Here is a 27899-nt window from a genome sequence, read left to right as displayed (position 1 = left end):
CAAGTGAGCTGAGAGAACAGGGTGATGTCCGCACTGGTAAGATGCCCATTCCATGGAAGTGGGGTGACTCCCCTGGAAGAGCTGGTGGTGGGCACCATGGGTAGAACATATACTGTGCTCTGGGATCCGTGTTTCAGGTTCTGAGCCTTTGTGCAAGGTCCTAAGTGGTTTTCTCAGCAGTCGTAATGATGTGCTGCTGTGGTTCTCCATGCGGCCACCATGTTTCAGGGACTCTGGAAAGTACTCTGGACTTGAAGCATATGAGCAAGTGGGAAGTCAGATGGTCAGACTTACTGTGTTTTCCTTCCCACAGCTTCTGCCAAGAAAGCCCTTCCAAAGGAACTTCCTGGTGTCTCTCTCACCAGACAGTCTCCTTCCTAGGATGAAGGAAGTGGGATGAAGGAAGTAGCCCACTTCCTAAGTGAAGTGGGCTAGACAAGTGTTCATGTGAACAGGGAGAGTGCCACACAGACCCTGCCTCTAAGTCAGCTTTAGGTCTGCCTCCACACCAGCTCAGGAGCCCACCATAGGCAAGATTGCTGCTGCCCAGGCTGGGCACACCAGCATTCACTCAGTCTGTCTCCTCCATGGGCAAGAGAAATAGTGGGCATGTCTCTTCTGGAGAGTACAGAGACATGGGAGAAAACGGGTAATTTGGCCAAGTCATGGAAGACAGCAGATTAAGTCCCAGAAACAGCTATTTACACGGAAAAGTGCTAATACTGGCAAGGAATTGGTAAAGAGGCTGATATCCCATTCTGCCATTGGCCACTTGGCACACTTAGGCTCCCAGCCAATTCCAGAGACAAGGAGGGAAAGGACCTTGGATGGAGAGGGAGGAAGGGGTGAGATCCAGGCTTCCTCAGTCAAGCTGCAGGCTCTTAGCTGGTGGCGAGGGCTGTGTGGGGAGATGACATAGGTCAGTGTCAATTCAACCATCACAAGGCAGCCTGGAGGCAGCAGGTGAAGCACAGGGACCTTTCAGCCACTGCTGCCCCAGCTTCAGAGATGGAGATAATCTAAAACAGCCTGTTTATTACCAGCCTTTCCTGAGCTTCCCTGACTGAGACAGAAACTAAGACATGTTATGGGAGAGATACTTTAATAACCGAATGTCCTCAGAGGCTTCAGGACTCAGGACCTGGAGTCACGAGGGTGAGGGTTTCCAGAAATCAGTTGCTCGGGGACCCTGGCAATGCCTGCATGTTCCTTACAGTCTCTTTTTAATCAGTTTCTCAAGTTTGCGGATGCGTGATGATTCCTGCTCTGGTGTTGGGGCCATCAGGGACAGAGTGCTGGAACTTTCTGTCCCTGAGGGTGGGGCAGGGAGCCTCTGCCGCAAAAGTTCCAGCATGCTGCTCTGCTCACTCCTCTTCAGCCCCTGAGAGGAAAGGGAGAGAAGAGGGGTCAGATGCTGGTCCCATCATGGCTGGCAGGGGTAAGAGGCACACCTTGGTCCTGCAGTTTGCTTAGCCTAAGCTGTGCTGGGCTAACTGCATGGTGACGAGAACCCAAGAACCTTGCTTTCTTCAGGGGAATTCTGGTCCTGGGCAGTAGCTGGAAGATAAAACTTAGGAAGGAGAAACAGGGACTGTGGAAGGAGAGGAAAGGGTTGGAAAGAGGAAAAACAGGTAGAGGGAAGAACAATGCCCCATTCTTCCTGCACCACACCCCCACTCCAGCTGGGCAATGGCCTCACTTGGGCAGGGTGGTCTTCAGAGTGCTGCAATCTGTGTGGCAGATCAGCCTCCAGGGATAAAGGGTGAAGCCAGAAACATTTTGAGGTGCCCCTCCGCCACCGAGGTTCTATATCCACACTCCATTCCTTAGGGTAAATGGGATGTATATAACACGAGAGCTTACCTTCATATCCAGTATTTTCTGGAAGGTTTCTGTGTTGCAGTCCGTAAGGAGTTTGATGTAGTTGTCAACAAATACTACCAATGGTTCATGAGGGGCCATCACTACCTACCAGAGGAGAAGACAAGGGTAGGTCCTCAGGAGCCCTTGGGTTGGAGGGCAGGGTCTATTGTAAGCTACCCTCACACGGCAGCCAGCCCACGTTCAGAAATGCTCTGATGGCTCATTTTAACTGGTTGTTCCACTAGAGCAGAATTCCCATGAGTGGCTGAATTACCCAGACTGCTTTTGAACATAAGGATTCCTGGTCCCCCACACACCAGAGGCTCCTGATTCTATCAGGAGTCCTGGAAGGAACCATTTGGGAAACTTAGTGTCTTCTGCTGGGGGATATCATGGGTGGAGGGGTATCCACTCCTGTCTGTTACTGAGAGGGAGGCAGAAGCAGAAGGGACAGATACTCATAGATGTTCTCAGAAACAAAAATCCAAACCGGCCTGACTCTTCTGAAGACCTGAAACTTCATCTCTCCACATTCCCTTAACTACCAATTAAATTAATATACAGACAGACAGCATCTCCATCTTCAGATTCATTGCATTTGGTTCTGAAATAAGCTTTTTCTTCCCTAGTGAGCTGATTTTGTTTTGAATTCCTGAGAATGTACCAGAAAAGTGGTAAGGAACTGTTCCTTCAAAAGTCCTTTGCAGATATTTCCCAAAATGCATCTCTCCTCCCTTGAGCAAGCCAGCTGGGGAGAAGAACCGCGAGGCTGTTTGTAGTTTTCTCGGGCATGTGCTCTACGTCTCCCAGGTCCTAAGGTCTGCAGCCAGGCCAGGCCACTGCAGCCTTCCTCTCCTGCCTGCCGTCGTCAGAATCACTCTGGAAAATGGGCCTGAAGAGCCTGTAGGTGCCAGACTCTCATGAGAACAGAGCCTTTGCCTCCCAGCCTGCCAGGCTCTTCAGACATGCCAAGTGGAGACCGGAGGCAGATGCTGCTCTTCCAGTGCACAAAGTACAATCTCTGTTAAATGAGGCTTTAAAAAGCCCATTTGTCAATTAGATTCAGTTACTACAACATCTGTTCAGAGTTCACTTAAAGGTGCAAAACATGGGAAGCCAAAGAGGTTCTGGGGAAGGGAGCGCGTGACAGCTGGGCCTAAAACTCCTGCTGAGAGGCAGAGGGACTCTGGGCTTCTCTCCTGATTTGCCACCTGACTCTCAGCTGGTAGAGCTTAGTAGACAGAATTCACCTGTCCAAAAGGATTTCTGATCCCCAGGTAACTGTCCACTGATTGTCAACATCACAGAGTGTGAACAACTCTTGGGGGGTCAGTGGGCAGGGCAAACTGTTTGCAAAACCCGAATTCCCCAGAACAAGGGCTATAAGATGGGACCAGCTTGTTTGAACAACGCCCAGAGAAGACACACCTTGAGGATCATTTCAGCCCGGGTCATGCCTTTCACAACAATCTTAGTGTAACTGGCAGGGGCCTTCCTCACCACCTGGGAGCCAATGGATGGGAGGTCGAGCAGGACCATCTTCAGGGAGTGAGTGTCCAGCAGAAGCTGCAGACAAAGCAGAGTGTTATAGACACCCCATGGAACCCAGCACCTAGCACATCCAAGCTGAGCAGGCCAGTGCTACACACTGTACACACGATCCTTTCCCATTACAGAAAACTTGGAAAATAGAACTTTAAAGGAAAACAAAATTCCACTGTCCAGGAAAAGCTACCTCAAGAAATCACAGTGAAATATGGGTATAGTTCCTGCTAGCCGGTGTGTATGAAGAGCAAGTTCAAATCATGCTGAGTGATGTATGGCTTCATACCTGCCCTTTCTAGAATACACATTATTTCCCATTGTGACAGACTTAAAAAACATGATTTTTAGTGACTATGCAATACAGGTTATATGAGTTTAAGATTCAATAGCATGCTCCTACTTAATTCACTCCCTAGGTTTTTGTCATTAGTAACAGATGCTGGGGCTGGGGGGAGGAGGCTGGAGAAACAGCTCAGTGGTTAATCAGTTTGGTTCCCAGTATCCACAAGGTGACTCACAGCCATCTGTAACCCCAGCTCCAGGGGATCCTATGCCCTCTTCTGACCTCCACAGGCAATAGCATGCATGCATATATACATGCAGACAAAACACTCATACACATAAAAAGAAAAATAATCTAAAAAGAATAACAAAACCCAAACCCCCAGATGCTGAGGGAGACAGCTTCATGGCTGATTCTAGCCTCAGCAGTGGTATTTCCTTAGGGGAGAGTCTCTGAAACAGGCCAAAGCCTTTGCATATTCTGAAGGTTCCCAGGACATGTCTAATTCTCTTTCTACATAGAATACACCTGTTTACATAGCTACTAGCATCAAAGACACTGCACCCTCATCAGCACTGAAAAAGTATTACAAAAATCTTATTTATTCATTAGGCAAAAAACCCTGGCATCTTGTTATTGCTGGACTTAGGATTTCTCTAGATGTTGTTTGATGACATTTTAACTATATTTAATCATATCCTGGCAACAACCCACGCTTTCTGTTTGCTCTGGTCCTCCTGGATGCCAGTGATCTGGAAGGAGATCAACTTTGTTCATGGACCACCAATGGCTAGAAATGATGGTAGGGGTTTCTTCACACTGTCTCTCTGAGGGACCACCTTTATGAGTTCACTGTTCCCAACTGTATAGGAGAGAACATCAGTGCTCCAAAGGTTTAACAATCTGCTTGGTATAACCCAGCACCTAGTATGTCCACACTGAGCGAGCATCTACCTTGTGGATGACCACAACAAAAGTCAGGATGGCCTGGTTAGAAGCCTCCAGGCACTGATGACAAAGTACATAAAAATGGCTGAGGCCAGGGCCTGTGGGTACAGCTCAGTGCAAGAGCATCAGTTAGCATGAGACTGAGATTGATCACAAACACTGTAAAAATGAACTAAGAATGAAACGGCTGCAGTCGGGAGGGTGTGTCTTGGTCTGCTTAAATTATTTAAGAGAATAGAATCACATGGCCCAGTATGAGCCCAATGGGGCTCAAAAGGAGCCACCAGTGGGATGACAGATCTTTCAGGTACCACTAAATTCAGATGGTAGTTCAGGACAAGGCCCAAGGACCCGTTGACAGCCTTTCATAATTACAGCTAGTTGGCAAGGAGTGAGGTTCCTTAAGGTCTGACACTCTGTATCCTTCCTTTCCCCTGTATTAGACAGGAGAGTTACTGACTAAAGACAAAAAAGCTAATGAGAGATACAATCGACTTAACGGTTATGGTGATTATAATTTCAAAAATGCTACAAGGATTCAGGAAATGTTAATGCTTAGTTTATATAACTAAGAAATATTACTTTCCAAAAGTAGCAAAGAAGGCTACCCTAATGACAGTAATTTCATAAAGTAATGTGAGTAGTTAGAAGCCTAAGCTTGCTTTCTGTGTGTGTGTCTAAGGTGAGCACGGGCATGTGCAGGACATGCATGTGTGGAGGTCAGAGGACAGTCTGGGATGCTGGCACTCACCTTTCACCTTGTTTGGAAGCAGGGTCTCCTTGATTCTTTTGCCACTGCACTGTGCAGCAGGTGTCAGGCTAGCTGCCTGTCAACCTCAGGGTTTCTCCTTTTCTGAGCTCCTCTCTTGCCTCAGAAGTGCTGGGATTAGAGATGTGCACCACAGTGCCAAACTTTATGTGGGTTTTGTCTATTTCAACTCAGGGCCTTTATGCTTGAGTGGCAAGTGCTTTTGTCCTCTGAGCCATCTCCCCAAACCCCAGACCCCAGACCCCAGAGCCGAAACTTTCTAAGTTATTCAACTTCAGGGCAGCTAAGTAATCTTACTACTTTTGTTTTAGAAAACCATTTGAAGTCAGGTGTGTGTAGGTGTGTACAAGTTTCTGTGTGTACACTAATATGACTGTGTGTGTGAAGAGCCAGAGGTCAATCTTAGATATCTTCCTATTGTTCTCCACCTCATTAGACAGGCTCTCTCACTGAACCTGAAGCTCACTAATTGGTTGAACTGGCTGGCTAGGAGGTCTCCAGGATCTGTCTGTTCTGTCTCCAAACCCTAGTACTAAGCCTACAGGCATGCTGGCTTTTTATGTGGGTTCTGAGGATCCCAACTCAGATTAACCTATCAGCTCTAAGATGAATTCTTACCACCATAGTGTCTGCTTTATGGAAAGGCCATGAGTTCATAGAGAAGTGTGCTCGGCAGCTGAGAGAATGGCACAGAACGCCAAGGCCAACAGCCGAAGCCCAGGGTTAGCATACTCTTCAGATTCCCTTGGAATTTACATTGCTTTCCACATACTTGTAAAGAATAAGGTGGTGGGTCCAAAGTCCAAGGTGTGCACCCTCCAATCCCAGTGACTTGGGAAGCTGAGGTGGGAGGGTCACTTGAACCCAGGAGTTCAAGACCACCCTGGGTGAAAGCCAACATTCTGTTTCAAAGAAAAAAATTCTGTGTAATTTCATATAGATAAGGATCTAGGATATAAAAAAGAAAACTTTAAAGCTTTTTTTTTTTTGAGACAGGGCCTCTTATGTAGCTCTGGCTGGCTTGGAACTTACTATAGGGACCCGGTTGGCTTCAAAGTAACTTAGATCTGCCTGATTCTGCCTCCCAAGTGGTAGGATTAAAGGCTAAAGAGTAAGGTTTTTTTTGTTGTTGTTGTTTTTGTTTTTTCGAGACAGGGTTTCTCTGTATAGCCCTGGCTGTCCTGGAACTCACTCTGTAGACCAGGCTGGCCTCGAATTCAGAAATCCGCCTGCCTCTGCCTCCCAAGTGCTGGGATTAAAGGCGTGCGCCACCACTGCCCGGCTAAAGAGTAAGTTTACTACTTATTTGTGTGTATGTGCCCACAAAGGCTGGAGGAACATCAGATTATCTGGAGTGAGAATTACAGGTGGTTATGAGCTGCCTGACATGGCTGCTGGGAACCAGACCCGGTCCTCTGGCAAGTGCTCTGAACTACAGATCCACCTCTCAACAGCCCACAACAGTCAAACTTTTAGAAGAAAATACAGAGATTTTTTTATTGCTTGTGGCTAGAAAAGAATGTCAAATATGGGAAAGATTGAAAAACACACTACTCTAAGTTATATGAGACTCCCAGTAAAACTCAGATAGAGCCAGCCCTGGAGAGTGCTGCACTGGCAAGGGAAGGAGGCACAGGGCACATACAGATGGGATATCAGGGTGGGTGTACTCTAGTGCAGAGTATTTGCTTAGCATGCACATGGCCCTGGTTCCAACACCAGCACCACACACACACAGTGCTGGCTGAGGATACAGCACTGAAGTTCAAACTCAAGGGGACAGAGTGAATTAGTTCAAGCCCTTTGAGGGGAACACAAGAGATTTCCTTGCTTGCAGATCCACATAGCCCAGCAGTCATGGTGCTGTGCATCTGTGGCTCAACACTTGGCGGCAGAGGCAGTTAGACTGTGACAAGTATGAGGCCAGCCTAGGCTATGTACAACTTCCAGCATAGCACCAGGCTACATAGAGAGACTTTCAAAACAAACATGCAACAATGGTGCACATTTTTTACCTACATCATGGGGAGAAATTCTTGGTTGTCATATTCTTAACTCTCTGGTTGCTATGACCAAGTACCTAAACTCAAGGGATGGAAGATTCGTTCTGATGCAGTCTCAGAGTAGTCAGTCTGAGGTTACTCGCCCTCATGTGCCTCAACAGAACACATTGGTGGCAGGAGTGTGCAGTGGGGAGTTTCTTTACCTCTTTGCAGAGAAGTAGAGAGAAGACATGAGATAGTCTACATAACAAGACACAGTCTTCAAAGACATGCCTCCAGTGACATACTTCCTCCAACTATCCTGTACCTCCTAAGCTTTCCAGAACCTTTCAAAACAGTGTGACCAGCTGGCAACTAATAAGCATTTAACACACCAGTCAAAGGTGCATTCAACTCATAACACTCATGTTAAAAAGAACTTCCCAGGACCTACTCTTTGGACAGGCAAGGACTAGAAACAGCTCAGTGCCCATAAAACAAGAATGAGTAAACGAACATTGGCATATTTATGTGAAGGGAAATGATACCGAAGCTAACATGAGTGAACACAAATGACATAGATCAACACAAATAAATCTCAAAAAATGTTAAGTAGGGGAGAAAGGCAAGAGAGGAAATGACACACATAGTACAATTTATATAAAGCTTAGAAATAAGCAAAACAACCCATGTATCATTTGGGAATATATACATATATGGAACACCCAAGCACATATAGCAACCTAAAAGCCTAAATCAGAATAGTGCTCACTTCTGGGTGTGGATGGGGGGTGGCAAGAGAAGGCTGGGGCTCCACCTGGCACTTCAACAAGAACTCTAACAACCTACTTGAAATTTGCAGAGATGCAGAGTAGGAACACAGTACATATTTCACTGACTGGTCACTACCCTTTTGATTTATTTTCTAGACATTGTTAACAAGAAATATCCTTTCCTTCTTTTTTCTTTAAGTGTGTTTTTTGAGGGCTGGCAAAGGTTCAACTTCATAACAAATTATAAGAGCCTTGTCTGTCAAAATCAAATCCATGGCCTATTGGGACAAAAATCTATTTCAAACATCTGGGGATGCTTGCTACCTTTTCTACTTCCCAGAGATATAGTATATGCATAAATAATTGTATAGACTTAAGTGAGAAGAAGATTTTGAATGAGCGAGACATAATTCTCTAGTGTATTTTAAGGAGGTATGACACGCTTGCCCCTGGCCAATCACAAGAAAATCCCATCTTGCTAGACAGCTGGAAAGATGAGAACCTCCCTCTGGCTATTGCACGAAGCAGCGTGGTCCCAAGAGATGGGAACTGGTGTTGTGGGAAGACAAAGGCTCCCACTGATTACCACTATTTGATTGTCTCATTCTCAAAACTGATCTCAGTGCATCTGCTTAAGCATGAGGCAAGGAGTGGCCACAGCCAATTTATTTACACCTCAGAGACAATTTGAGGGCCTGCAGACTGGCCAAGCAGCTTTGCCTAGGAAAGATCATTACCCAGTAAAGGAAAATTTCATGAGGAACCCCCCCCCCACCCCCCATTGATTGAGGCAAGGTCTTACCCTGTAGCTTAGGCTGATTGGAACACCCTACAAAACCAGACCGGCTGCAAGTTCTCCATCTTCCCACCTCAGCCTCCGATTGTCACCAGGCGTGACTAAAAGGACCCCTTAGTGTTGTGCAGTTTCTTCTCTAGAATGATTGTACAGTTTTTGATAAAATTTGTTTCAAGGCAGTCAGTGCTTTCTGCTGCTACTGGAAATAGGTTTTGTTTTCTTGAAATGGGTTCCTGGTCTAACAAGGCTACTTCTGAATTTATGACCATCCTGTCTGAGTGTCCCAACTGGCTGGAATTATAGGTACATGCTACCACACTCAAATAGAAATGGTTTCATTTAAAATTTCCATTTCCAAGGGCTAGAGAAATGACTCAGCAGTTAGCACTTGTTGCTCTTGCAGAGGACCTGGGTTCAATTCCCAGCACCTACATGGTAGTTCACAATCATCTGTAACTCCAGTTCCAGGAGATTCAACATCCCTTTCTAGCCTCTGTAGGTACCAGGCATGCATTTGTTACACAAACATATAGGTGAATCACCTATATACATAAAATAAAACAATAAAAATAAAAAATAAAATTTTTGTGACTGTTGGTTATAAGCAGGAGTATATTATTTGGTCACACTGGAGACTGTGGGCCTGGTGAGCGCTCACATGTTCTACCTCTGAGCCTCAGACCCAAGAAACACACTTCTTTCTTTTTTTTGGTTGTTTGTTTGTTTGTTTGTTTTTCGAGACAGGGTTTCTCTGTGTAGCCCTGGCTGTCATGGAACTCACTCTGTAGACCAGGCTGGCCTAGAACTCAGAAATCCGCCTGCCTCTGCCTCCCAAAGTGCTGGGATTAAAGGCGTGTGCCACCACCGCCCGGCAAAACACATTTCTAATGTGGACTTTAGTTTCAGCAGCCTTTCTAAATTTATATAAGCTTTTGTCTTTTTTGAGACAGGGTCTCTCTATGTAGTCTTGCACTCCTGAAACTTCCTATGTAAACCACAGAATGTAAACATACCATATAAACACAGGCCAGCCTCAAATTCAAGGGATCCACCTGCCTCTGCCTCCTGAGAGCAGCAGCATGCCAGGGAAAGATTTTATTTTTAATTTGTGTGAGTGCACGTATATGCATGTGTGTGTGTGTGCGTGCGTGTGTATGCAGGTTGCAGGTGCCTCTGGAGAAAAATAAGAAGCATAAGGTATGAGATTCTCTGTATTTGGAGTCATAGGTGATTGTGAGCTGCCATGTGGGTGCTGGGAACTGAACTCCAGTCCTCTATGAGAGCAGTAGGCACTCTTAACTAGAGAGCCATTTAAATATATATATAGTTTTTTTTTTTTTTTTTTTTTTTTTAAGAATTGTGGGTTTTCTTTTTTTTAAAAACACTTACTGTCCTCATCAGGGTTTTAAGGACGCACAAGCAATAATGGATAAAAATGGTGATACCAGATATCTTATTTGTGAGGTGGGAGATTTCTGTGTCTGGCCATTGTGTCTGGTGTTTGCTGTTATCTTTGCCCTTAATTGGCTCATGGCCAGTGGAGCTCAGTCTTCTCGCTTCTGCGCTGTAAGCCCTCCCTGGGGTGTAGCAGGGATTGCCTCTTGGCAAGTGTGGGAGTGTGGCAGGAAGGGAGGGCCTTGATGACTGAGTGACAGGGGAGGGTGGCACTGTCCGTAGGAAAGGTGGCTTCACAAGAAGGACAGTGGGTCAGAGCTTGCTAAGGTGGCAGATATGAGTGCATAGCAGGGGAGGGGCAGCTCTTCAGAAAGATGGTTTGCTGTGCAGAAGGGCAAATGCCAGCTCTGTGGGCAGGAGCACCCACGTGAGAACAAGAGAGAGGACACCCAACTTTTCTGAATGTGATTCTGCAATCAGAAGCCCAGACACAGGAGCCTGGGGTGCATGCAGCTCAGTGGAACGTGCTTGCCTCACGTGTGAGCCTCTGGGTCCCCTGCACTACAAAGTGGGGGAGGGATCTGGAAGGAAACTAGTTTAATTTCAGGAAACGTGGAATTTTCTATCAAGTCCCAGAATAAAATCTTCCTTTGTTCACAAGTGGTACTCGTGGGAGTGGAGCACTATTTTAAATCTGGCCCTCAAGCTGGATTTCAAACATATGTGGATAGTAGACTGGTACCATGAGAACTTAAGTTATCCACACTCACTGACTGCCCCACTCCAGTGGTACTAGACATGGGGCACCTCTCTCTGTTTTCTGGAGACATCTTTGGTTATCATACTTGACCTCTTGGGGCAGAAGTCCTGGGTACTGTTTAACACCCACAGCAAAAGCTTGGCTAGCCTGCTGCCAGCAGTGCAGGTATTGAGGAATCCTGGCCTTCATGCTGAGCCACTCATTTATTTTCCCTTCTGAAGTAAAATGTACATATCTTGAAATGTACAATACTTAAAAACATGTATGTATTAACATGTTAATGATTCTTCTTCGTTCATTTATTATTATTACTATTATTAATTAATTCTTTTTTTTTTTTTTGAGACAGGGTTTCTCTATGTAGTCCTGGTTGTTCTAGAACTTCCTCTGTAGACAGGCTGGCCTTGAACTCAGATGTCCTCCTGCCTCTGCCTCTCAAGTGCTGGGAGTCTTAACTGTAATTTCGAGAAATGTTTATAATGTATAACATTTACGTTGCAAAAAAAAATTTTTTTTTTTTGAGACAGGGTTTCTCTGTGTAGTCTTGGCTGTCCTGGAACTCACTCTGTAGACCAGGCTGGCCTCGAACTCAGAAATCTGCCTGCCTCTGCCTCCCAAATGCTGGGATTAAAGGGGTGTGCCACCACTGCCCGGCGCAAAAAATTTTTGAGATAACATCTTGTATATCCCAAGCTGGCCTCAAACTCACTACTTAGCCAAGGACAATCTTGAACTCTAAGTCTCTTGTCTCTAGATACCTAGAATTTTAAGAATTTGCTACTGTGCATGAATTATCATTTTTAAAATAATCAATTCAACAATTACCCTATTTATACTTTAAAGTTTAAATTTTTACTATTAAATAAATAATAAATTCTACCATTTGTTTGTTTTGACAAGGCATTTCTTTTTCTCCTCTACCCCTTCTTTTGATAGGGTCTCACTATATATTTCTGGCTAGCCCAGAACTCACCATACAATGCAGGCCAGCCTCGAACTCACAGAGATCTGTCTGCCTCTGACTCTCTAGTGCTGGAACTAAAGGTGTGTACCACCATGCCTGGCCTCTTTATGGAAAAAGATCTATTTATTTTATGTGCACATGTATACACATGCACCAGGTACACACAGGAACCCACAGAGCTGAGAAGAGACGTCTGATTCCCCGAATCTGGAGTTACAGATGGTTGGGAACTGCAATGTGGGTACTGGGAACAGAACCTGGGTTCTCTGAAAGAGCACTTAACCACTGAGCTATCTCTCCAGCCTCTTTCCCTTTTAATGAAGAAACCCTGCTATTTAAAGGCTACACAGAAAAGATGTGCCTGAGAATAACTCTTTTATTTTCTCACTCTTGGTAACAGTAATGTCTGTACTTTCAAATTTGCTGTAATGTCAGGCATGGTGGTGCATACTTTTAATCTCAGCACTTGGGAGGCAGAGGCATAAGCAGATGGATTTCTGTGAGTCTGAGGCCAGTCATGGCTATACAGTAAGAGCCTGTCTCAACAAGTCCCTGTCCCCTCAAAATGCTTTAAAAGATGGCTTTGAAATAAAAAGGAGTTTAAAAGCCAATGTGATAAAAATGTAGCATATTTTAATATATAAAATGAGATACTATTGAGTCTTAGAAGGAAAGACTTTCTGATGACATTAGGCGAGGTAAAAGGAGCCAGACACAGAAGACAAATGCTGCCTCCTCGCACTTATTTGAAGAGTGTCAGACTTAGAGACAGACAGGCTATGTGGGAGCAGAGGTTCACTTTGGAGATGATCATCGGGACAGATTCTCAGCAATGTATATGCTTAATGCCAGTGAGCTGCACACTGGAAAACGGCACATTTTATGTTATGTACAATTTCTTTTCTTTTCTTTTCTTTTCTTTTTTTTTTTTTTTTTTGGTTTTTCGAGACAGGGTTTCTCTGAGTAGCCCTGGCTGTCCTGGAACTCACTCTGTAGACCAGGCTAGCCTCGAACTCTCGAACTCAGAAATCCACCTGCCTCTGCCTCCCAAGTGCTGGGATTAAAGGCGTGCGCCACCACCGCCCGGCTGTACAATTTCAGTGTTCCACTGGTACATATTCAGAAAGATTCTTTTTTTTTTATGGCACTAAGAATTGAACCCAGGATCTTATATACACTAAGCATGCACTTTATCACTAAGCCATATTCCCACCCCTTTGATCTGCTGTATAAAGATAGCACAAAGTAAACTGGGTGTGGCAGTATGCCACATCATCATTCCATCGTTCAGCAGGCTGAGGCAGGAGGTTTGTGGATTTATTTGAAGGCATTTATTTGTAACTATGTGTTACATAGTAGGGCACTGTATCAAAACCAAAACCAAATAAATAAAGAAAACACATGAAAGAAAGAGTAACTTGACAAACAAGAGGTTGTAGAGCAGTGTGGAAGGTCTAGAACCCCTTTGGAGTTCAGTGCTTTATTGAAGTAGGACAGTGAGCACAAAGCAGACAGGAGCGGTGTGGGAACAAGGGGGCCATCAACCGCAGAACGAGGGCTGGACTGTGTGTCTTTTCCAACACCACACTGTGCTGTTTTCTCTAGGGTAAGTTTAGGCAAATGGATTTTATTTCTGCTGTGTTCAGTCATAGATGACCTCCATTGTATGACTAATTAATGACCCTGCAAATCCCACAAGGTCCTCTGGAAATCGCAAACCAGCAAGGAGCGCTACAATAGAGGAACGGTTCAATTCCATGCGCCCTTGTAACTGCTCAAGAGGACTCTGGGGGCTGGAGATAAATAACTCACTGCATGTACTAATCAAGGCGAGAGTAAGGAGCAGCAAGGGCTCCTTTTTCATTTCTCACATCTGTACTCAAGCCTGACCTCATCTAGAGCCTAACCTTCTGGAGGAAGAGGCACAGCCGTAGCTTTGAATTCTACAGCTTTAGTTAAAGCTTGGTTGGTTCAGGGCCATGAAACAAGGCAGTGTGTCAGAATGTGTTTCTACACACAAGCGTTTCTATTTTCTTTCAAAAATTGATTATATTATACTGTGTGTGTGTGTGTGTGTGTGTGTGTGTGTGTGTGTGTGTGAGAGAGAGAGAGAGAGAGAGAGAGAGAGAGAGAGAGAATATATATGTATGAGTGAGGCAGCCCCTACCTGCTCAAGTCCTCTGTAAGAGCAACAACGGCTCTTATCTGCTAGGCCATCTCTCCAGCCCCTTTATTTTTATTTTAATTTTGTTTTGTTTTTCAAGACAGGGTTTCTCTGTGTAGCCCTGGCTGTCCTGGAACTCACTCTGTAGACCAGGCTGGCCTCGAACTCAGAAATCCGCCTGTCTCTGCCTCCCAAGTGCTGGGACTAAAGGCGTGCGCCACCACCGCCCAGCTCTCCAGCTCCTTTATTAACTTCTAGAATCCTTGGCCCCTACTGTCTAAGTGAACAGACCTCTAGCTACATCATGACTTGGATTTCAGAGTTCAGATGCCAGGGCTAACTTTACCCAGATAACCTGAACTACACATGGGAAACACTGAAGGGCCACACTGCCCTTGATTCCTCCTGAAAGCCTCCACAGTGGGTGTGTGGATAGCCACCTTTTATTGCTCATTGTCTTTGTATGAGGTATGAGAAATGAAACTTAGCTATAGAAGATGTGCTTCTCACTGACATCTGAAAGCAGATGTGAACACTGGCCAAGCATCCTGCTCCTTAGATAGCATCCCGAAGTCTGATTTGATTCTGCTCATATTCTGTTCTGTGCTATTATTTGAGACAGGGTCATATTACACAGCCTACACTGGCCTTGAATTTACAACCCTCCTGCTTTTGCTTCCTGAATGCGCTGGTGTGGCAGGTATGCCCCTACCTTCCTCCAGCTGGCATTGTTTATAAAAGAGAAAATTTGAGGAAAACAGCCATGATATAGGATTTATGTGACAACATGAAAACTCCCATGGCTGCCAGACACTACAGTAGTCTCCAGAGGCCTGAGCAAGGCTACAAACCCAGAACTGTTCCCATGAGTCAGCTTTGGATTCCAGGGGCTTGGTCAAGTCTGTAGACAGAAATGTAACTGAGAAGTCTACGGCTGCTCCCAGACACAGATCTTAATCACCCCATCTCCTTTCAGATGGCACACTGTAATGAGGCGAACAGAGAGAGTGCCTGGTAAACATTCACTAATGAAACTGGAGCTGGCGCGTGAGGGCATTGCTCTGCCACTTCCGATGGAGAGAATGAGCGGTGTGCTCCGGACACGCCAGGGTCAGGATTTCAGAACACTGACTGCTGCAGTCAAGCCCAGCTGGTGTCTGAGCCGTACAACCTCCCGGGGAGTTTTCCAAGACAACATTTTTGACTTGGCCTGGAGCTAGTCAGGCAGACAGCCGAGGGCAAGCACCGACTAGAAGTCTTCAAGCAGGCGGCATGTGGATAGGTATCAGGGCAGACAAGCAATGAAACAGAAACAAGGTCATGTCCGGGTCTTCAGAAGTTTACAGTGAGCAGGGCTGGTGTTTAATGAGGGCTGGCTACATGACAGCCATGCATCTTACTTATGGGCACTGGTTTTAATTTTTACTGTTTTTCTTTTACTTTATTCTGAGACAAGATCTAGCTATATAGCCTAGGTTGGCCTCAAACTTACAACCCCCTATCTACCTCAGCTTCCCCAAGGGCTGGGATTACTGGCCTATGCCACCATATATGGTTCTGTTTTATTTAATCCTCAACTACTTCATGAGGTGGTACTATGTACTCCTAATTCAGAGACAGGAAGTGGAGGTCCTGTAAAGTATCTATGCACAAACAGACCCAGTGCTGCAGGTGCAGGGTCCAGCCTCTGCTCATGTCATTCCAGAGCTCAGAGCCTAAGTGCTCACAGTGTTCTGCACTTGCTAACAGAGGGGACAAAATCATACTGCACTTAGATTCAAGAGACTCTGCTATCCACAGATGCTGCTAGCTGCCTCTGACACTTCATGAGTGACTGTAAGGCATCCGAGTACATGCTTACCCAAGGAAGTGGGGTGGGGGTGGGGCTGTCAACATAGCCAAGGAGCCACAAGGACAGGGCACTGATCTGGGAAAGAGTTGAGCCTCTACCTCACTGCTTTCTTTGGTACCAGGCAGGATCTATGGAAATGAATTACACAATCTTATATGTAGCCTAAGTGTTCACAAATAGAGTTGGAGAAGAGTTGTTTTTGAGTTGCCGTGAATAGTTTACACTTTAAGTGGTATTTTCAGAGATTGGAGTAATATTTTTTGTGCCTGCATTTGTGTGTGTGTGTGTACGTGTGTGTGTGTACGTGTGTGTGTACGTGTGTGTGTGTGTGTGTGCGCGCGTGTGCGCGAGTGCGCGCCAAGGTGGACACTGAGTATCCTCCTCAATTCCCCTCCACCTTCGTTCCTGAGACAGGGTCTTGTTGATTCAGCTAGACTGACTAGCCAGCAAACTCCAGGGATCCTCTCGTTTCTACCTCCCCATTGCTGGAACACTATAACCACCCTTGTTTGCTTCGTTGTTTTTTTGTTTTGTTTTGTTGTTTTGTTTTTGGTTTTTCGAGACAGGGTTTCTCTGTGTAGTCCTGGCTGTCCTGGAACTCACTCTGTAGACCAGGCTGCCCTCAAACTCAGAAATCTGTCTGCCTCTGCCTCCCAAGTGCTGGGATTAAAGGCATGCGCCACCACCGCCCGGCCCCTTGCTTTTTAAAATGTGCTTTTATTTACGTGTATGTTTGTGTATCTGTTGTCTATTTGACTGCCATGTGTGTGCAGTGTCTGTGAAGGACAGAAGATGCCCTGGAACTGGAGGTACAGGTTCTGTGAACTGCCCAGAGTGGGTTTTGGAACCGGAATCCAGGTTTCTGCAAGAGTAGGAAGTGATCTTAAATGTTGAGCCATCTTTTTAGTCCTGTATTCTTGAATTTTTATGTGGGTGCCTTTTATAGGGATCACACTCAGACCCACACCCTTGCATGGTGTGCTAATCAGTTTTTATCAACTTGTCACAAACTAGACTTACCAAGTTGAGGGAGCCTCAACTGAGGAACTGCCACCATCAGACTGGCCTATGGGCATCCCTGTGGGGAATTTTCTTGATTAATGATTGGTGTGAGAGGGCCCAGACCAAGACCATTGTGGGCGGTGCCATTCGCAGCCTGGTGGTCCTGGGTTCCACAAGAAAGAGATCAAACTGACCAAGCCATGGAGAGCAAGTCAGTAAGCAGCTTCCTCCATGGCCTCCGTTCCAGTTCCTATCTCGGCGCCCCTTGATGAACTACGACCTGTACGAAAATAAATCATTCTTCCCCAAGTTGCTTTTGGTCAGTGTTTATCATGGAACAATCTCCCTAATCCCTGTTTTTGTTTTTAAAATCATTCAAAATGTTCCCTGAACTCAAACTGCCCAAATTCCAGATAGTCTGAACTGGTGAGAGACAAACACAAAGTGACTTTGTTGTAGTATAGAACTCAGTTCATCAATGTTCAGGTGACATTAACCAAGTCTTTTTGTTTCTTTAAGACAGGTCTCACTGTATGTTGTACATTGGCATTGAATTCAAAATCATACTGTCTTAGCCTCCTATGTGCTGGGATTACAGGTGTGCACCATCAGGCTTCAGCAGAGAATTCCGATGGAAAGAAAGGAGCCCCTGGGGAGGTGAGCTCAGGCTCTCCCTGCTTGATTTCTCATGTGGCCTCTGCCCAGCCACACCCAGGGCCTCTGCTGTACTGAGAACACTGCCTCCTGTCCTTCCAGCTGTATCTCTCAGTGAAGCCTGAAGCCTTCACTCTTCATGCCCCTAAGACAGTTTCCACAGCCTTGTTTTGTACCTTCTGTACACTTGATGAGGATGTGCCTATCTAATGGATCTGAGACCAGTCAGGGCTACAATATGAGAACCTATCTCAAAAGACAAAACAGCCCGGCAGTGGTGGTACATGCTTTTAATCCCAGCACTCGGGAGGCAGAGGCAGGTGGATTTCTGAGTTTGAGGCCAGCCTGGTCTACAGAGTGAGTTCCAGGACATCCAGGGCTACAGAGAAACCCTGTCTCGAAAAACCAAAAAAAGACAAAACAAAGAAGCAAAAGGAGCCATCAGGTGACTGTAGCTTCCTGTAACAGGGAAACCAGTAGTCTGGGTCTCTTCAGACTGATCTACTTGAGAATGGGTACTGGATCTACAACCAAGGCTGAAGGTGAAAGTCCCATACAAAGTCTGCCTTACCTGCTCTGCTCCCACCATGCTGATAGGCTTGCACTTGAAGAGGTGGGTGATGAATTTGGGAATGAACGAACTGTGGATAAAAAGTGACAAGTTAGGCTTATTCTCTTTCTAGTAAAGAGTTGCAGAAACTTGTTAAGGCTCTACTCCCTTTCATAAGAAAACCGAGAATCAAGGTGAACACTCGCATCCCCTACACCACCATTCACTGCCTTTTCTTTCCTTCTAATTTTAGCTCCAAATTTGTTTAGGGAAGAATAGCCTTGATGTTCTGGGGAAAACTCACCCCATCTTAAGCTACAGAGGTGAATTATTTTTGTTTGTGGTGCTGGGGATGGAACCTGGGTCCTGGCATATGCCAGGCAATACCACTGAGCCACACTCCAGTCCTATAGAGGGCAAGTCTACTGAGCTTCAGTCAGTTCCACTGGTGTCTGTTTTAGGTCCTGTAAGAGGGACTTACTCTATGCCAGTCTAATCATCTGGAGGAAAGCACCTCTCAGCAAGGTTACCAAGAGCCGGGCCACTTGTTGCCTAGGGTACTGAGTCTATATAACTGAGTTATATAACACACCTATGCTTGTCATTCTCTTACCATTCCGAGGGCATGGCCAGTCTCAAAGACAGCAGACTATACCGGGTCTTAATGAAACCACCCAAACCCTAAAGCAATCATATTCTCTGTCTTTAAAAAAAATTAAGTATTTTTATTTTAGTGTTATGTCTGTGTGTGCCATGGAGGCTAGAGCAGGCATTGAGACCCTTGGAGCTGGAGTTAGAGGCAATTGTGAGCTGTTCCCTGTGAGAACTGAGAACTGATCTGGGGACCTCTGAAGGAGCAGCTCATGCTCTTAACTACTAAGGTATCTCTCCCCTAAACCAACTTCTTTCAAGTCTGTCCTAACTTCCTCTATGTTTGAGGTTATATGAAAAATTTAAAATCCATCTTGTGCCAGGTGTAGTGGCACACACCTTTAATCCCAGCACTCAGGAGAGACAGGCAGATCTCTTGTGAGTTCAAGGTCAGCCTGGTCTACATAATGAGTTCTAGGACATCTGGAGCTACACAGTGCAATGATGTCTCAAAAAACAAGACAACAACAACAAAAAAAACAGCAAAAGACAATACAATAAAATTCCACTTTGCCATTCAAGTCCATTTGAGTACCAGTACCTGAAAATACCCCAATAGTGGCAGAAGTGAACTACATGGGCAGTTAGGGTATCTTAAGGCAAAACCAAGAAATAATCGCTAAGGTGGCAATTCTCTTACCAAGAAACAAAAATCACATGATTTTCTAAAAATCTGCAGCTGGGCAGTGGTGGCGCATGCCTTTAATCCCAGCACTTAAGGAGGCAGAGGCAGGTGGATTTCTGAGTTCGAGGCCAGCCTGGTCTACAGAGTAAGTTCCAGGACAGCCAGGACTACACAGAGAAACTCTGTCTCGAAAACCAAAAAAAAAAAAAAAAAGAAAGAAAGAAAGAAAGAAAGAAAGAAAGAAAGAAAGAAAGAAAGAAAGGAAGGAAGGAAGGAAGGAAGGAAGAAAAATCTGCTGAGCACTAAGGGACAGCATGGATCACGTGCGCTGATAGTGCTGTTTAGGGTGAGGGAGAGAGAAAATCCAGCAAGTTGGGGAAGGAAAGGTTTTTGAAAAAGCTTTAAGGCCTGAGTCAAGAAGGCTGCATTGTGCCGATGTCATCCAAAGCCGTGAAAGACAGACATGTGCATTACTAGGCAAGATCCAGAGTGAGTTGACCAGGAGGTACCCAAGACCCAGGCCCACAGAGAAAGCATGAAAAGGGGCAGGGTTTCCACAGCAGCTGGCTGCTATCTGTCTCCTCCATCTCGAACGCTGGGTCCATGCTGGGTCCTCCCCTTCAATCTCACCACATCTCTTCCTGTACACTGTAATCACTGAGTGCTAAAGACCTCTGGGAGAATTTCATAGAGGCATACTAGCTTAGTGGGTGAGAGAAGTCATTTAGAGCGAAACTAGTTTCAACTAGGAGTGACCTTGAAAAATCATTAGGAAAGGCTGCTACTGGAGTCAGTATGGCCACAGATGGACCAGCAATGGGAAAAGGACCTGAAGTCCTGCAGTCAGATCCAGGTGTGGGCCTACTTATCTAGAGAAGTGAACAAGAGGCTGTCTGGAAGGGGTTCTTAGAACTTAACCTGAGCCAAATGAGTAATGGGAGGCTGAATTTGGGACTCATCACATGTGCCTGTATAGCTTGTAATGGAAGCTACTCCACATTAGAGTATGCTGTGGCTGGCCTTCAACTTGCCCTGACTAGTCCATAGTGGGTGGGCTGGGGAAACATGGAAATAATCCAGACACATGTCTTTGGAGAAGAAATCTCAGCAAAGTGATGTGTCATTGCCAAGGGCCAGCAGGATAGAAGTGATGGCTACTGCTCTGGGCTGAGATTTTATAAAGATGAGAAGGTATCAAGAATTAAAGCACAAAACTTTCTAGGTCCTCGGTTAAAGTTTTCCAGCTGTGGGTGATGGGCACTCAGAGCACTGAGTGAGCTTAGTACTAAACTTAGAGGTGATGAGAGAATGTGAAGTTACACTTGGATGCGCTGAGCAACGGACTCCTCACTCACTTTAACCTTAGCTCATCAGACCCCTGGGTGCCTGCAGTGGAGACTGTGAGCCACAGTAAATTTTTACAGAGACACTTGTAGCAGTGGTTACAGGGAATGTCACATGTGATTTATCAGCAATGCTTTTAGTACACATTAATGAGCAGCCAGAGAGAGGAGAGAGTGTCAGCTCCTGGTCCATCTGCGGCTTGCAAACATAAATGCTCCCTGGGGAGTCAGCCCAAGCCTTCCTGATGAGGTTGAAACTAAAGTTAACTCTACAGCTACTTTGTCATTGTTGTTCCTTGGGGGTTTATTTATGTCAGATGGGGAAAATCTAATTGAATACAAACCAGGAGAGATCTGGAGAAAACAGAAACTCAGAATCCTGAGTCACCAGTTGGGACCTGGACGAAAACAATCCAAATACGGTAGCTTGGACAGCACTGACCTTCCTGGAGCAACTTGCCAAACTGTGCATCTGATAATTGGTCAGAGGAGACACTGGCCCTCATCACTGCCTGGCCTCTTGGGAAACAGTGCTGGAGCCAGATGCTAACTGGCAAAGGACCAAACTACTTCCTTGCTTCAAAATTCAAGGCCGAAATAGCCACACACACAGACACGACAGGAAGGCAGGCAACTTGGGGCTTGTTCCTGGTCCCAATTTCTAGTACTTTCCCTGGACATAAGGATATTCAGAAGTAGATGATTTCTGGCCACTATAACAAGTCCTGTGGTGGAAGGGGAGGAAGTAAAGGCTCAAAGGTACAACTGATGGGCCCATCCCTTGAGAAGCTTATAATCCAGTCAGAGACAAAATGCACACACGAACTTACTGAAAAATAAAAGCTCGGGCAAGGAGTGGTTTCATGGACAAAATTCAGAAGAACAAGATATCCCACTGGGCAGTGGTGGCGCACGCCTTTAATCCCAGCATTTGGGAGGCAGAGGCAGGTGGATTTCTGAGGCCAGCCTGGTCTACAGAGTGAGTTCCAGGACAGCCAGAACTACACAGAGAAACCCTGTCTCGAAAAACCAAAAAAAAAAGATACCCCAAATCATTTCTGTTGGCTCTGCCATGGCTGATGACTGCTGCTATAAACATGCAAATGGCCTGAAGTGGTCCATTTGCTTTTACCATTATAGCCCTTTGGGGTACAGAAGAATATTAGTTTTCCTGGAGGTCCCAGAATGAGCCCCACCAGAAGATGGGACACCTGGATTTGTGAGCCTGCTGGGAGGCTAAGTACAGCAGTAAATAACTTTATTGAGTATGATACCAGAACCATTAACAATCTGTCCTAACTCAGAGAGATAGGCCTGGAGAGTGATCATGGGGTCAACTACAGGTTTGTACCCCATCAGTATGGTTCGTGAGGGATATGGTCATGAATGAATGGGTACACGGGCATCTCTGTGCTGCTGCTTGGTTCTCCTGGGATTGAAACAGAAAGCGCATCAAGAAAGCAGAACAACTCAGGACTTACTTTGCAAATTTAATGCAGAACTGTGTGAAGTATTTCCGTGTGGAAGCCAGGTTGTCACGGATGATGGGGACATTCTGCTTAATGTGAAGAATAACAGAAGTGACATAAGGGCTCTGGTCACCAACATGCTCCACATTCTGCCATGGCATCTGAAACAGACAGGACAGAGCCAAGCTTGAGAGCCCCTGCAGGGGAACAGTGTTACCTGTTAATGGGAAAGGGGAATTGAGGGATGGAAATTAGGTCACTACATGGTATCACAGGGATTGGCATCGTCTGACACAGAGGCTGCTTTTGAGTAAAAATAAGCAAGCCACCTTACCAGTGGCATGGAGTGCAGGCTCCATTTCTCCTTGATTGTTCCCATGAATGCTTCCGGGCAGCCTTCCCACCTAAGCAGACGTCGTGTAAGGGTGCTCACCACGTCACTAAGCAGACATTGTGTAAAGGTGCTCACCACGTCACTAAGCAGAGGAATGGGAATGTCTAGGCCCACTGACCCCTTTTCATAGGGGTCGCATGTCAGGTGTCCTGCATCTCAGAGATTTACACTATGATTCACAACAGTAGCACAATTACAGTTATGAAGTAGCAAGAAAATAATCTTATGGTTGAGGGTCACCACAATATGAGGAACTGTATTAAAGTGTTACAGCATTAGGAAGGTTGAGAACCACTGTTGTAGAGGGACAGCACCACCAGGGACTGAAGAACAGGGAGGAATATTAACTTGCAGGCAGCTGGGCAGCTTGGGAGACTGGGGAGATTTAGCAACTGGACTAAATGTGGTGAAACCCAGAACAAACTAGAAGAGAATTCACTTACAGACCCTTTTTCAAGTAAGCTGGGAGGAGTTTGGGATTTTATTATTATTTATTGTTTTCTTGAGACAGGATCTTGCTTTGTGGTCCAGGCTGGCTGGGAATTTACTATATAACCCAGGTTAGCCTTAAACTTATAGCAATTTTCCTGTTTCAGCCCCCTAAGTGTTAAGATGAGATGAATGAACCACTACACCTAGCTACAAAACAACTTCCCCCCAGACTCTCCACAAAAGTACACTGTGTATTTTCTAATCAGGGCTGATGAGATCTTTGACTGGTTAAGAACAAGAATTAGGCTAAGTGTGATGGTATGTAGCTTTAATCTTAGCACTTGGGAGGCAGAAGCAGGGGACTCTATGAATTGGAGACCAGCCTGGTCTATATAGCTATTTCCTATAGAAATGACTTGGGCTACATAGAAAGATCCGTCTCAAACAAAACAAAACAAAACAAAACCAAAAAAAAAATAACAAAAAAAAAAAACCTTCCAAAACAAACAAAATGGAGCTCAAACTTATATACCCATGGAAGAATCAGGGAAATGCCCTGGAAGGCAAGAAGAATTTACAGTGTAGTGACTCTGTATTTTGTAGGTACACGGGAGGGCTGGGGGCTCCCAGCTTATGTTACCTGGCAGGTACTCACCCCTGACACCATCTTGGAGGAGTCCTGCTGAGCTAGCCTTCAAAACTAAACAGGGTTACCTGTTCAAACTCTTAAGCCAAACATAGCCCTTAGGCTCCATTCAGACTGGAGGTCAGCAGCCCTAAGGCCTTGATGTCTCTGGCAAGAAAACACTTCTCTGGTTCTCTGCAAGAGCAACAAGTTCTCTTAATCTCTGAGCCAGCTCTCTAGCCCCTCCACTTTCATATTTTACAGAGTCATGAAAAGCCTCTTGCAAAGCTTCTAATCAGGTTTTGAAACTGGGTGTGGTGGTGCATGCTTGTGATCTCCAGCCTTGTAGGCTGAAGGAGGTTTGTAAGCTTAAGGCCAGCAGGGACCGTATATACAACATTCTGTCTCTAATCAAACAAACAAACAAACAAACAAACAAACAAACCCCACGTAAACCAACACAGGCTCCAGACAGAAAATGGGAATTCTGGGTTAGCAAGATGCCTCAGCAAGTGAAGGCACTTGCTGCCAATGCTGTTGTCTTGAGTTTGATACCTGGGACCCACATGGTGGAAAGGGAAAATACTGACTATTGTAAGATGTCCTCTGACCTCCACACATGTACCATGGCACACATATACATATATACATACAAAATAAATACATTTTTTTAAAAAGCTCTTAAAAAAGGCAATTTCATTTGAAAAGAAATTTATTTAAAGAAAAAGGAAATTATATTTGTGGATCTGCTCATTGATTGATTGGGACAGAACCACACTGATCTCATGACTTCTGAGATTGAGAGCTCTTCCCACCTCAGCTTCTCCAGTAACTAGAACTACAGGCTTGTTTGGCAGTAAAAGAAAAAAAAAAAACTGGGAAAAAAAAAAAACAGAAACAATGAAGAAACAGTTAAAGCTCCAACAGGAGCTGTCTGTGCAATGAGCGCTTCAGCTATGTGTAATGTTTTCCTCATTATCTGTTACCTTATTTGAGAAGCATTTCTTCTACCTCATTTTAAAGATCTGATCCTTCCAAACAATGATTCCCAGTGAACTCACAGGGTGAGGCCCAAATTGACAGGTGCTAGATCCACCCTTCACCTTCCTCTCCCCAGCTCTGCAGCAAGGCTTGGAACACAGTGATCTGGGCAAGGGCAAGAAAACAGGGAACTGGGCAGAGCTTTGTGTCCCACTGTCAATCAAGAAATAAATGACTAGTGCCTTCCAAGTTGGCAACATTGGATAGTTCATGATCTCAATGCAGTTTATAAACAATTATTTAAACATGACAGCTCCTCACTCACAGATGGTGGGCATGAAGGGAAGTGTGACATGCTCTGTCACCAGTTATAAAGCAACTCTGATGTAAGGCAGACTGTAGCTGTGTTGCTTTAAGTTCTGCTAGTTAGCTGACTGGACATCACTGATGGTCACATGTGTTGTATATGTGAAAAAAAATCCTCCCTGCTTTAAGTTTTAGCCAGGTATGGCCAACCTGAAAGAAGCAGTAGTAAGACTCATGATTTTAAACTTTATACTCAGCTTAATGAAGGAAATAATTTAAAGTACTGGCAAACAATGAAAACTGACATTGCGTGCTCTCTCTCTCTCTCTCTCTCTCTCTCTCTCTCTCTCTCTCTCTCTGTGTGTGTGTGTGTGTACACATGTGCACATGTGTGTAAATGTGTGGGCGAAGGCCAGAAGTCAACCCTAGGTACTATTTCTAAGGAGTCTACTTTGTTTGAGACAGGGCCTCTCATTAGTTAGGGTGGCTGGTCACCAAGTCCCAAGGCTCTGCCTGTCTCTACTTCTCCAGTGCCACAACCCCTGGCTTTTTACTTGGGAGCTTGGGATCAGGCACATGACAATCACCTTGCTGACTGAATTCTCTCCCTAGCCCTGATTTACTTTTTGTGTTGGGAATAGAACCCATGGCCTCTGTGCTCTACCTTTGGACTTCAATCCCTGCCTTTGTTTCCTAAGCTCATGCTTTTTGGTGTTTTTAGACAAGGTCCTGCTCTGTAGCCCTGCCTGGCCTGCTACTCACTATATAGCCCAGGCTAGCTTTGAACTTATAGTATTCTTCTGCATTAGCCTCCCAAGTGCTGGGATTACTAGTATGTACCACCATATCCAGCCACTAACCCATTTCTATTACTTAAAACAAATGTACAAAATACAGTTAACAGTGCTTGTATCTAGACACCACTCCAGTTGGCTGATGTCCTTGGCTACCCTAGATTATTATGGGATTAGGTTGTTACTAATTTATTTTTGGAGATAAGGTCTTACCATGTAGCCTTAGTTGGCCTGGAACTCAGTGAGCTGCCTGTCTTCTAAGTGCTGAGATTAAAGGCCTGAACTACCATGCCTGGACTTAGGTTGTAACCTAAATTGTCAAAAAGCTGGACAATACATGTGGGATGACTGCCATAAATTCAAGAATACTACCCTGGCTTACACATCAAGACTCTATTCTGGAAAACAAAACAAAAAACAAACAAGGCAGCAGCACAAGTGTGTGTGTGTGTGTGTGTCCTCCCACAAGCATGTTGTGCATGTGTGGTATGCATATGTGTCCTCCATGTACATGTGTGTAAAAGTGGCCTCCTACGTATGTGTATCCGTGTGGTCCCATGGGTAATGCTTTGCCTGGTGTCATTTCACTTACTAGCTGTGTATGCTGTCATTTAGTTCTAACAGTCTTATAGAACAGGAAACTCAAGTGACATAGTAGAGGTAGGCAGGCCTGTCTACAGCCAAACACTACACTGGCATGCTTTTTGGATAACTATGAGAAAGAGAAAAGATAGATTGAGGAAAGCACTCCCACCTCACTGGGCTGGTTCAAGGTAAGCTCGTTGGCCCTGAGAGCAGCTGGTGGGTACACACAGCTGCCAGCCAAGTCTCTTAGCAAAGGGCACAAATGGTGTTGGTACTAGAATGAGCACAGCAAAAAAAAAAAAAAAGCCTCCAGCAGTTCCAAATAAATTCTGGCATTCAGCATTTAATCTTTATATCTAGAGTTTTCCTTTTGTTTGGGAGTGTGGTGGTCTGGGATTAAATACCGTCTGATACTATATAAATAACAAGAAATAGCTCATAAAACCTTGTACATTGCCGGGCAGTGGTGGCGCACACTTTTAATCCCAGCACTTGGGAGGCAGAGGCAGGTGGATTTCTGAGTTTGAGGCCAGCCTGGTCTACAGAGTGAGTTCCAGGACAGCCAAGGCTATACAGAGAAACCCTGTCTCCAAAAACCAAAAACCAAAACCAAAAAAAAAGCTTGTTAAAAACTTGTACATCAGATGCAGTGTCGACAGAAAGAAGAGGTAAGAAAATAAAGTAAGCAATGACAAAAGTACCCCCCAGAACTTGTGTTTAATCAGAGGTGAAACTGTGGAGGCCAGCCTATCTGTGGAATTCTGCTTTTGCTGTCCACTTTCCATGGCAGGCAAGGAGATCCTCACATTCCCACAGAGAGCTCAATGCAGACCTTGCCTTTCCTCCTCTGCAAGAGACTCTGAAAGTGGCCCCTGACAATGAAAACCTGAATTCTCTGATGTCAAGTTAGAGAGATATAGAGAACAGTCTCAGATGTTTGGACTCTGGCAGTTGGGATCTAACACTGTGCCAGGGGCTCCAAGCCCTGGACTTTATACACACACGCACACGCGCACACACACGCAGCTGTGTCTGAGTCACTCACTCCTACAAGCCTCTGCATTATTAATACACAGCTTCTGCATGCAGGGCACTGGAGCAAGCCTTGGTCAGGAAACACAGAGGGTGGACTGTTTATGATTAGCTGCTATGTTCTCAGCACTGTGACCAACACTGTCACATGAACTCACTGCTTATGATGCTATTACTGTGCTTCACAAGTGGGAGGACAAGCTTCAGGACGGGGTGACCTGTCTAGTGAGGCCTAACCAGTCAGCTGGCAGGTCTGAGTCCCGGATGGTGGCTTGTCCCATCCCAAAGCCCACCATCTTTCCACTTTACCGTGTGACTTCTTAAAAAACGTATCCTCAATGCACCTGAGGGTAGCTGGGGGG

At 45.3% G+C, this 27899-nt stretch overlaps 1 protein-coding gene across 1 annotated transcript in view; it reads right to left on the bottom strand.

Moving 5' to 3' along the window:
• Nucleotides 1-1085: 1085 nt before the first annotated feature.
• Nucleotides 1086-27899, bottom strand: part of Vps53 (VPS53 subunit of GARP complex) — a 134363-nt gene continuing 107549 nt past the window's right edge. Inside the window, exons 18-22 of the mRNA XM_028759203.1 lie at nucleotides 22401-22549; nucleotides 18322-18391; nucleotides 3292-3429; nucleotides 1864-1968; nucleotides 1086-1381 (exon numbers count right to left, since the gene is read on the bottom strand). Of these exons, the coding sequence (XP_028615036.1) occupies nucleotides 1211-1381; nucleotides 1864-1968; nucleotides 3292-3429; nucleotides 18322-18391; nucleotides 22401-22549 (633 nt within the window). The 3' untranslated portion in view covers nucleotides 1086-1210. The remainder of the gene's footprint in view (nucleotides 1382-1863; nucleotides 1969-3291; nucleotides 3430-18321; nucleotides 18392-22400; nucleotides 22550-27899) is intronic.

This window comes from Grammomys surdaster, unplaced genomic scaffold (genome assembly GCF_004785775.1).
Source record: "Grammomys surdaster isolate TR1022 unplaced genomic scaffold, NIH_TR_1.0 126278, whole genome shotgun sequence".
In the NCBI taxonomy this organism is placed as follows: domain Eukaryota; kingdom Metazoa; phylum Chordata; class Mammalia; order Rodentia; family Muridae; genus Grammomys; species Grammomys surdaster.
This window is presented reverse-complemented; position numbering and strand designations above follow the sequence as displayed.